The sequence below is a fragment of the Hyperolius riggenbachi genome, chromosome 1 (genome assembly GCF_040937935.1).
Source record: "Hyperolius riggenbachi isolate aHypRig1 chromosome 1, aHypRig1.pri, whole genome shotgun sequence".
In the NCBI taxonomy this organism is placed as follows: domain Eukaryota; kingdom Metazoa; phylum Chordata; class Amphibia; order Anura; family Hyperoliidae; genus Hyperolius; species Hyperolius riggenbachi.
In genome coordinates this window covers 639,415,031-639,426,721 of record NC_090646.1, presented here as the reverse complement: position 1 = coordinate 639,426,721, position 11,691 = coordinate 639,415,031, and the positions used below count along the sequence as shown (strand labels likewise).

At 45.0% G+C, this 11,691-nt stretch overlaps 1 protein-coding gene across 4 annotated transcripts in view; it reads left to right on the top strand.

Annotated features, from left to right (window-relative positions):
- Window positions 1-9,091, top strand: part of WDR7 (WD repeat domain 7) — a 516,060-nt gene extending 506,969 nt beyond the window's left edge. For all 4 annotated transcript variants that reach the window (XM_068251301.1, XM_068251300.1, XM_068251299.1 and 1 more), the window contains one exon: window positions 4,999-9,091. In XM_068251301.1, the coding sequence (XP_068107402.1) occupies window positions 4,999-5,202 (204 nt within the window). In that variant the 3' untranslated portion in view covers window positions 5,203-9,091. The remainder of the gene's footprint in view (window positions 1-4,998) is intronic.
- Window positions 9,092-11,691: the final 2,600 nt, after the last annotated feature.

Here is an 11,691-nt window from a genome sequence, read left to right as displayed (position 1 = left end):
ATCCGCATAAGGTCTCCCAGGGTGGCGCTGATTGGCCGGCGGGACCACGTGATGCGGAGCGAGACACTCCGCATCACGTGGTCCCGCCGCCCAATCAGCGGCCGCCAGTGCAGTGCATATTAAGTAGCCATGTGCGCGGCTACTGTAGCAGCCGCTCCCCGCCTCCTCTCCGCCCCCCACTGAGCATGTGCAAACAGTCTATGCACAGCATGCTGCACTTTCACTACAACGTGCAGCGTTACATGTAACGCAACGGGGGCAGTGTGAACAGCCCATTGCAGTTACATTGCTGTGCGTTGGGGGAGCGTTACAGGCTGCACTAACGTGCGCCTGTAACGTCCCTGTGTGGAAGCAGCCTTAAAGGGGAACTTCAGCCTAAACAAATATACTGTCATTAAGTTACATTAGTTATGTTAATTAGAATAGATAGGTAATATAATCTCTTACCCACCCCGTTTTAAAAGAACAGGCAAATGTTTGTGATTCATGGGGGCTGCCATCTTTGTCATGGGGGCAGCCATCTTTTTGGTTGAAAGGAGGTGACAGGGAGCATAAGACACGGTTCCAACTATCCTGTGTCCTGGTCACCCCTCCCAGCTGCACGTGCTAGACTTCAAATGTCAAATTCAAAATGTAAAAAAAAAAAAATTGCACCAAAACAGCAGAATGAGAACAACAACATCAGAAATCCCATCATGCTTTGCACAGCATTAGGGGAAAAATGCCCGGGCAGTTTTTTTCTGTGCAGCTAAAAATGAGGCTTGTATAAGAGAAAAAAAGTTCTGATGCTGTGAAACAGTTAAAGAAACACCAAGCCTTTGCAGTGCTGCTGAGTACATTTTTAGTCTGGAGGTTCACTTTAAAGGGAAGGTTCAGGGAGGGTATTGAAAAAATAAAAATCAATTTCCACTTACCTGGGGCTTCCTCCAGCCCGTGGCAGGCAGGAGGTGCCCTCGCCGCCGCTCCGCAGGCTCCCGGTGGCCGACCTGGCCAGGCCGGCTGCCAGGTCGGGCTCTTCTGCACTCCAAGGCCCGGCACTTCTGCGTCCAATGCGGGCGCGCTGACGTCATCGGACGTCCTCCGGGCTGTACTGCACAGGCGCAGAACTACTGCGCCTGCGCAGTACAGCCCGGCGGACGTCCGATGACGTCAGCGCGCCGGCGTGGGACGCAGAAGTGCCGGGCCTTGGAGCGCAGAAGAGCCCGACCTGGCAGCTGGCCTGGCCAGGTCGGGTCGGCCACCGGAGACCACCGGAAGCCTTCGGAGCGGCGGCGAGGGCACCTCCTGCCTGCCACGGGCTGGAGGAAGCCCCAGGTAAGTGGAAATTGATTTTTATTTTTTCAATACCCTCCCTGAACCTTCCCTTTAAGCCAAAAAAAGGATAAAAAAGATCATGGAAATGGCAAAAAGATGTGTGTACAGTTCACTCCATAATTTCTCCTTAATGATAACACTGGTATTTGCTTAATGTGCTGGTTCAAAGATCACCATCCAAAATGAACCAAGTCCGCCAAGATGAAAACCTTTTGTAGAGTTCTATAGTATGTGCATAAGGCTTTTGTATTTTAGATTAAAATTATTATTAATTTTGGATATTGACAAATAAAAGTATTTTTGTAATTTTCTAAATACAGGTTTCTTCCCTTTATTGAGTTTATACGTTTTTTTCATTACCTTATTTCCACTACAGACCCTCTGAAAAAAACTACTGAAGCGAGAGGGATGTGGAGGCTGCAATATTTATTTCCATTACAGCAATACCAGTTGCATGGCTGTCCTGCTGATCCTCTGCCTCTAATACTTTTAGCCACAGCCCCTGAACAAGCATAGGCAGATCTGATAAGACATCGGTAGGAGTATCAGTTAGGGTTAGGCATTGCCAGGGGGGTCCTTAGGGTTAGGCATTGGCAGGAGGATCTGTTATGGTTAGGCATTTCTGGGAGTTAGGGAACGGCAGGAGGATTTGTTAGGCATCTCTAGGAAGGTACTTAGGGTTAGGCATCAGTAGGAGGATTAGTTAGGGTTAGGCATCAGTAGGAGGATTAGTTAGGGTTAGGCATCGCCGGGGGTCCTTAGGGTTAGGCATCGGCAGGAGTATTGGTTAGGGTTATGCATTGCCAGGGGGGTCTTAAAGGTTAGGCATCGGCAGGAGGATCAGTTAAGGTTGGGCATCACCGGGGCATCCTTAGGGTTAGGTATTGGCAGGAGGATTGGTTAGGGTTAGGCATCGCCGGGAGGTCCTTAGGGTTAGGCATCAGCAGGAAGATAGGTTAGGCATCGGCAGGAGAATCGGTTAGGGTTGGACATCGAGAGGGAGCGCTCATTGTGTGAGGGTAAGTTTCGGTTAGGCCATAGTGAAATATTTGTAAAGATTATCGGAATTAAGCAGTGGAATATCAATAATTTTACTGAAAATCTACTAGCGGATTTCTTTGGCACCCAGATTACCATGATACCCCTTTTAAATGTATGCCTTTTTAAGCCATGCTCTATTTCTGTAGCCAAGGTTTATTACAGGTGTGCTAATACAGGAAACAGAAGGGCGCTATTAGCAGGGGCGCCCCTCAGTAACACAGGACATGTTAATTACATCTCCATTTTGTTCCTGGCTCTGGCCTGTTGCTGCCCTGCGTCCCCCTGTCCACTTCCTATTCACAGCTATTACTAATGTAAGAAAATCAGTCACATTAGTCATCTTAAAAGGGCTATTACTCAAGATGATTTAAATTGTGAAAATGTCAGCGCTGCTTGCGCGCTCCCTGCTAGAGATGCTGTGATTTACGCCCGGTGACACGGCCGCGCTGCAGAGCGGCGACACGGCTAACTAATGACTCGCCTTCCACCCCGGTCAGGATTCCGGACAGCAGCTGGCGATAGCATATCTTAAACGTCCCAACATCTCGCCATTTTTCACCGCGAATACACAGAGGACACAGCGGGGTTAAACCCGCTCCCTGAAATCCCAGAGCTGATGAAGATATTTCACGGGGACATTAAGCCGCTGACAGTGAGTGAGCTGGCTGTAGAGGGGGAGATTGATCGTGCCGCGTTTAAAAGGGAATATTACCTGGCAGGGATCAAGCTGGGCACCGGTCTCATTTAACCCCTTCAAACGTGCTAAAGTTTGGACTGCGAGCGCAGCTAAATGGAGTCCCCTCCTTCTGCCTGGCCAGGGTTATATTTAGCAATCTCGCTGCCTGAAGCCCTAATAAATGATGACTTCCCCTTCCCAGACACAGTGCATGGCAGACTGCCTCCACTCCATCCTGTGAACACAGTGCAATAATGACAGCAGAGTTCTTAAAGGACACCTGAAGTGAGAGTGATATGGATGGAGGCTGCCATATTTATTTCCTTTTAAATGGAGTCTGAAGCCATAATTTAAAAAAAAAAAAAAAAGATACCTAAGGAGAGGGAAGGCTTTGGGTCCTATAGAGCTTTTCCGTTCTTCTCCTGGTCCCGTCGTTCCAGCTCTGGCTCCCCCATTAGCAGTCCACGACCGATTGGTCGGAGACTGCTCCCTGCTGCTGTCTGAGGCTTCGGCAGTCTTCGGGGAAACCTGAGCGCTCTCGAAGATGGGCTGTTCCGTACTGTGCATGCGGGAGCGTGCGTGTGCATGCGCAGTACAGAGCCAAAAGTCTCTAGGAGCACTCAGGCTCCCGAAGACTTCCGAAGCATCCCACAGTGGGGGATTTGAAACGGGGATCCAGTGCTAGAACGCAGGGACTGTGGGAGGAACAGGAAGGCTCAATAGGACCCAGAGCCTTTGCTCTCCTTCGGTAAGCATCTGGGGATTTTTTTGTTTTGTTTTTTTTCCTTTAATTGCCTTCAGATTTAGGCCTGGAACCCACTAGGAGCGATTTTCGGAGCGCTTTGTGATTACAAAAACTCTTGCTAATGTAATGCTATGGGTGTGATCCCATTAGAGGGATGTCATTTTATAAAAATCCCCCATAGCATTGCATTAGCAAGAGCTTTTTCAAATCACTAAAGCTTAGAAAAAGCTGGCAGTCCTGCTGATCTCTTTGGCTGCAATAGTGTCTGTATCACAACTGAAGTCCTGACCTGATGTGTATGCATGTTCAGGGTCTATGGATAAAAGTATTAGAGATAGAGGATCAACAGGGCAGCCAGGCAAACTGGCATTGTTTATAAGGAAATACATATGGCTGCCTCCATGTCTTCCTCACTTCGGGTGAGCTTTAAAGGCAGACTATGATAAAGGGTAAGGGCAGTCTCTGCTTTTTATTGCTTATACAGTTATCCTACTTGTTTTTGTCCCGAAAGTGATATAATTGTTGTAAAAATCACAACACTTGTGCAGTAGTAATATTATTATTGCTTGTATGCACTGTGCAGAGTAAGAAAAGAACATAGGATTGAACTGGGGTAGTGATGTCACAGGGAATCCCCCCCCCAATGTGCAGCTGTGTGTTATCATGCAGGGAATCTGCATTAAAGCACACCTGACCCAAAAAAAGCTATCTAAGGTTAGCTCAGAGGTACAGTATGTTCATTCCTCTGTGCATTGTCTTTTCCTCCTCTCATTCTCCCTAGTCCCCGAAATCACTCTTTGAAGACTTTTGGCTGAAGTCTCTCAGACAGGAAGGGGCAGGCTTGTAGTGATGTTCCCTCCTATAACCCCTCCCATTTCTTCCTATTAAGGGGAGTGAGTTGAGTGGGAAAGAGGAGAGAATGGGAGGGAACATCGCGGCAATCTGCCTCTTCCTGTCTGAAATTTCCACCTTAGCCAAAACTCAGTGTTCAAGGAGGGATTACAGGGACCAAGAGGGAACAAGGAGAGGAACAGACAATGCACAGAGGTAAATGCACATACTTCTATACTTACCCTAGATAGCTTTGCATCGGGTCAGGTGCCCTTTAAGAATACCAAAAAATGGGCTGCTTAGTCCTGCTTTATGCCTTTTATCAATTGTTGTTCTGGTGTTTAATATTCTTCAGCAAATAACCATTTCTAACTGACTATCTGTCTTGTAGATGAACACGTCGCTGCTGGGAAGTATCGGTATGCTGAATTCTGCCCCTCAGCTGCGGTGTATAAAAACGTACCAGGTGCCACCCGTCCAGCCAGCCTCTCCAGGCTCTCTCAACGCCCTGAAACTCGCCAGGCTCATCTGGACCTCCAACCGCAACGTCATCTTAATGGCCCACGACGGCAAAGAGCACAGATTCATGGTGTAGAGCCTCATGGCAACCCATGTCCATCACCCACTCACCCTCTGCCCCCTTTAGTATCTCTATAGCATGAACATATCGATGTTGTTATATCAGTGGCAGGGGTAGACGTTGCTGTGTTGGTGCTGCATGACTCCTCCCCCTGTAAATGCTGCTTGTGTCAGCGCTAGAGTTGCTGAGAGGAAACCTTTCTTGTATATAGCTATGCCTTCTGAGGTGAATCCCACTTCCTCACCTTCATGGTAACCAAGACTTATTATTTATTACCACGGGGCCCAGAGAAGAGTTATGATTTACGGTATTCCATAGCATCTAGTGAGATTTGAGTTTGCTGCAAGCAGAGTAGTCAAAGGTAAATTCTGATTGGTTGCAGACAGAATCTGCACTTTGGGTGTGGTCAGTTGCCTTATGCAAGCTGGTGCGGGCCACCGGAGATGAGCCCGAAGTTTGACCATGCATGCCAATTTACAGGGATTTGAAACTGATATAATCAAACCCAGTAGAAGTTGATTAACCCGTTAGCAGCTTCAAACGAAATTTTTAGTTTGAAAGCTGCTGGTGCGTTCGAAACCTCTGCCAGCATATCTCATTTGGGTGCCAAGTGCAGCCAAACGAACAAGTGGCAAGGAGCAGTTATAGTTACCTGTTCTGGACGGCTTCTTCTTTTCCTCCACAGGTGGCTCTGAACTTCTGACAGGTCTTCTGGATCCCCATCACATGATATGACGTGATCGGGATCCAGGGGACCATGTCAGCATTACAGCACCACCCGGTGGTGGAAGAGAGGTGATACAAGAGATGGGAAAGACTCTTCCATCACCCAGTGGTGCTGTAATGCTGACATGGTCTCCTGGATCCGGATCACGTCATACCACGTGATCGGAATGAAGAATACATGTAGGGGTTACATCACCGCCACGGTGGAGGAAGAAGTCGATCCAGCCGCCAGGACAAGTAACTATGAAAGCTCCCTGCCACCCACTCTGCATACCCTTCCTACAATGCCAGGCTGAGGAAGGCACATTTCCCCAGTGGCAGGAAAAAGGGTTAAATAGCTGGAAGCTAATTGGTTGGCCAGCAGCCAGTGGGGTTTGATTGTCTCAGTTTCAAATCAGTGAAAATGTGCATGCAAAGCCCAATTTCAAGTTCAGCTCTCCTAATCTTTTCGTAAAGGAAGTATCCATTGTGTGGGTGAACCAACACGTGACCCATCGGTTCACAGGGAACTCATGATGTCTTTAAATCTGATGGGGTACTTCTTGTAAGAATAATACTGCAGTTCACAAAATGGCTGCCTTTGCTTGCATTTAGTAAAAGGTGAACACTATAGAAAACTTTGATACTAGGTGGGGTTCTGAGTGTTGAAGTACTCAGCAGGTGCTTATCTAGTTCATATTATCTTATTCAGTTTATGAGAATAGTGTGTCAGTTGCTGTTGTGAAGAATAGTGGAAGGAGACTGACTGCCTACTTCCATTACATGGGAATTAGGAGGCGGTGCCTGAGGAAAGGGAGCTGCCAGAAGTCTCCAGCAGAGGGCTCTCAGCTTACGCATAGCCAACGTTACAGACACCGGCGTCTGCGCTCATCCAGTACTAATTCAGTGGTGTAAATCATGTTAACCTGAAGCAAGCCTGCTGTGGAGGAGCCTTATGACTTCCTTCTTAAGAAAGAGAAAATTACAACGCGATCAATCATGGCAGCCTCCATATTTTTCCTATCACAGTTTTACACTGTTGTGTTCAGTTATGGTGGATCGCCAATCCAAAGCAGACCATCCTACCACAAACTGTTAGATAAGTCCTCTGATTATGGGTCTCTTGACAACTTCTATCAAAAGGTCCAAATTATTTCTGAGCAAAGCTTGGTCCTCTTTATCAGTCACTGATTTAATTATGTCCTTGATGGAGATGGTCAGTAAGATGCTCTTTGAAACACTCCAAAAAAGGAGAGGGGGGGTGGTTACAGGCATTTACAGTCACAAAGACGCTCCCAAGAGGGAAAGTCATGATTGTACCACTAAAGTGTATATATTATTCAGTCTGCATTAAAACTTGGCAAATGCATAAATATTAGAAAACAAAAGCACACTGTGGACCAGTGTAACAGAGGGTGGTCACCAGCTGCAATGACTGAAACCTTAAGTGGACTCACAACAAGGGTGTACCAATAAAAGCTAGCGGAGAACCCTTGTGTGATCAGAAGTCCACCTCTAAAGTTCTCTGGCATCTACAGTTTATATAGCCAGATAGGACCTTTGTACTTATCTGCAAGGGCAGTACAGAGTGGAAATAAGTACTCAGCAAATAAGCCTACATTCCTAACATGTTTTGTCCAAAAAGGGCTTCATCAGAGGATAATCAGACTGTGCAATGCGCAATAAATAAGCAGAGCTTCCCCCCACCAAAAGAATCAGACCATCGCTAATTGTGCGTGCTGCTCCGGTCCTCTGTGAGATTCTCATAGTTTTAAGTTGATGGAAAATTATGATGGTTCTGTGGAGCTTGGCATGAGACCAGTCAAATGTAGTAACTAATGATCTTGATTGGTCCAACTCCAAACTGCATACATTTGCATACAATCAACATAAAATGTAATCAGCTTGAAATTTCTTTCACTTCCTGTAATCCTTGATAAAGGGTATCCTGTGTAGCACCAAAACAGTTGTTGGGGAATCAGCAGACCTTTCGAGCGTAAGAGGACTTAGCTAATATCTTGTAGTGTACCAAGTTCCTTTTGGATTTGTTAACTACTGTAGATTGTATCACAAAAGCTCTATTGGTTAAGAAAACATTTGATATTCCTATTAAGGTGGGCAACTCCAACACTGATGATCAGTTATGGTGGACTCCGGTGGGCTGAATCCTCCAGTAAATACTACATTTGTAGAACAATTCCTAGAACAAGCATACGGTTAAAAACCTGTCTACCAACAGCAGCCATATAGCCAGTGGTGTAGCTAAGGAGCTTTGGGCACCAGCGCAAGTTTTACAATTGGCTCCTCAAGCATTCTCTGCATAACAATTCATATGGTGCAGCAAAATCTCTCGAGAACATCCACAGTATAAGAGGTGTAAGCAGAAGAAGGAAACTGTTTAATTGCTACCACTTTTTAAAGCATATATAGAAGTGATCATTACCAGCATAGCTACATTGAAGTGCTTATACTGGGCTTGAGGGGGTGCCCCCAGTGGGCCCCTCTGTTACAAGGGTCCTGGTGCGCGTGCAACCTCTGCATCTCCTATTGCTACGCCACTGCATAGGTCTGGAGTAGCCATCAGAGGTGGTCAATGAGAAGGTAATCATTTCAGACCGCATGCAAATGTATGAATCTTGGGATGGAGAGTATACAAACTCTTTCAAGAGGAACTGTAACCAAGAATGGAACTTCATCCCATTTAGTAGCTGACACCCCCTTCCCCATGAGAAATCTTTACCTTTACTTGAATAGATCATCAGGGGGGTCTGTGTGGCTGATATTGTGGTGAAACCCCGCCCACAATGTGATGTCAGCACCTAGGTCCTGACAGTTTCCTATCTGTGAGCTATGTTGCATTGTAGGAAATAATGGCTTTCCAACTGCCAAGCAAGCAGCATCTCCCTCTTTGCATATGTATAGCTATAAAAAAAAAACTTTTAGCCTATCGCACTGTTAGGGGGGTGTGGTTATAAATAATGGCAGTTGTTGCTGTCTGTTTTTTAATGTCTGCCAGCAGTAAATATGATTATGTGCAGGCTGAATGTGGATCAAACAATATTAACAAATTATATGGCGAATGTCAATAATTTCCTGATCTCTCTTCTATTTTGTAACGTCTCACTTTGCGATATTTTTTTTCTACCTTTTTCTCTACAGTTCCTCTTTAAAGAAACTTAAAGAGTACCTGAGGCCGGGTTCTAGGAATGAAATCCCCATACAGAGGCTGGGTCTGCCTAAAGAGCCTAGCCTCTGTTGCTATTTAGATTCCCCCTAAGCCCCCCCTGCGCTCAGCGAGACCCCATAATTCACAGCCGCGCTGCGCTGCTGTGTTTACCTTTGTAACGTCAGTCTCCGCTCTCCCCCGCCTCCTGCAGAGCTCCGGTCCCCGCCCGCATCCCTTCCCTCCAATCAGCGTGGAGGGAAGGGACGTGGGCGGGGACCGGAGCGATGCAGGAGGCGGGGGAGAGCGGAGACTGGCATTACAAAGGTAAACTCAGCCGCTGCTGACACGCTCAGTGTCGGCAGCGCAGCTGTGAATTATGGGGTCTGACAGCGCGCAGGGGGGAGCTTTGGGGGAATCTAAATAGCAACAGAGGCTCTTTAGGCAGACCCAGCCTCTGTATTGGGATTTCATTCCTAGAACCCGGCCTCGGGTTCTCTTTAAGGTGTTGCTGAAGTAGAATCCCACCCGCTGCCTATTTCATTCTCGCCATACAATCTCCACTTTCAGCTGCAGTGGGGTGGAGTTAGTCTTGAGCAATCATAATAATGTCATGAAACTGTGCATTGGTCATAGCAGGGGGCGGGGCTGGGAACTCCGGACCAATCACAAGTATAAGCTAGGAGTTCAGTCCGTTTTGCCACCTCTATCTGAATCATCACTGTTGTGTGGAATGGCCCTTTACCTTTTAAAGGTGACTTGTTACTTTTTAATATCCAAAGCTGATCCTTGAAAATCATGTTGTTTCTTTCTTTTGTAATATATTTTATTTTGTTGTATTACATTCCGTGTAATGCTGAGTATGGGATGTACACTGAAGTGATTTGTTTTTTAAATAGACAAACTGTTTACATGTAGAAATATTATTGTATCATTGTTCTCCAGGGGGCGCCCCCATCTATGAACCTGTGTCTTTCCTGACTGTGTTTTATGTTTTCATATGTACGGTATCTGCTACTTTTTTTTTAGATGGTGTGAATCATGCGTGGCTTTCCTAAAGAGTGTTCTAACAGCTAAATTAATTTATAAGGATTTAATTTAAAGTGACAATAAAAAATAATGTATATGTATATTGTATGGTGTTGGTTGTTTTTTTTAATTATTATTATTGTTTTACTTTTATATAGCACTGACCTATTCTTATGCCCTTTAGGTGAATATTGAGGAAGGCACATCACTATTAGGCCCAGTGCACACCAAAAACCTCTAGCAGATCTGCTACACACTTTCGGTCCAACGGACACAGCATGGATGATCTTCGTGTCACTGCCCTGAAGGGCGGCTTCAAAATGTCAAATGATCGATTAATAGCAGAAACAAAATTTACAAATTGGTTCAAAGCTGTGCAGAACGGTTTAAATAAGGACAACAACTTTTTATATTGGTATGAGGCTGATGATATTTACGATACCTCTGGGTCAATTCTAATCCCAGGTCTGTGAGCATGGAGTAAAAAAGGATCCTTATCTTAGCTAACAACCTCTAACCCCATTCAGATGGTCTGTTTGAATTAAGGCATCTTAATGACATGTATTTATGCTTGAAAAAAAAGATCTGTTTTCCCTTTTGATGTTGCTGTATAAAGCTGTCTGTACCACCAGCTTGCAAACTAACAGGATATAAGCCCAACGAAGGCTGCAAGGCCGATAGCTTGCTCATTTTTATTCATTTTTAGTTAGCCAATAAATGGTATCATCCTGATTTAAAACTTCTTGCTAGATCTGCTAACGCTAGAGGTTTTTGAAGCAGATTTCAGAGCGATTCTAGGCATGTATAGAGAGGTTTTCCAAACATGCCTAGCGTTTTTAGGAGTGTTTTTGTGTAGCAGATTTCATATATTGTTACAGTAAAGCTGTTACTGAACAGCTTCTGTAACAAAATTTCTTGGAAAATCTCTCTGATCTAGCGTTTTTCAGAGCGGTTTTTCACTCTCCTATACTTAACCACTTCGCATCCAGACCTTGTTTTGTACTTATTGACCAGAGCAGTTTTGACAGTTTAGCTATGTCCCTATTTAATCAGAAATAACTTTATCCCTACTTATGACACAGAAATGAAATATATATTGTTTTTTTCGAGACAAACTAGGCTTTCATTGTATGCCATGTTTTCCCTCGAACTATTTTGTTTTCTATGAATTTTAATGGGAAAACAAAGAAAAAAATAGAACAAACATGTATTTTTCAGTTTTACCAATTCCAGTTTAAAAATAAAAAGTGCTACTGTAAATAAAAAACACAAATTTTGTTTGGCTATTCTTACTGCTTATCATAAAACTTAGATTATGTTCCGGGTCACAATTTATGGTGAAGATATTTGATTCTGAAATAATGCTACAGAGTGTGTTTTTCACTATGAAATGAGAAAATACAAGTATTTTTAATAGTAAAAATCAATCTCATTAGCTCAGGAAACTTATATTCTCATTCACCAATTAGTGCTGCATCAGATAGTGCCAGAAGTGTGCACAGGAGCAAGCCCAATCCTGCACAGCACTGCTTCTGCTACAAGACGTATATCTACTGACCTGTGGCTTAGATGAAGTCCCAGAGGACGTATATCTACTGACCTGTGGA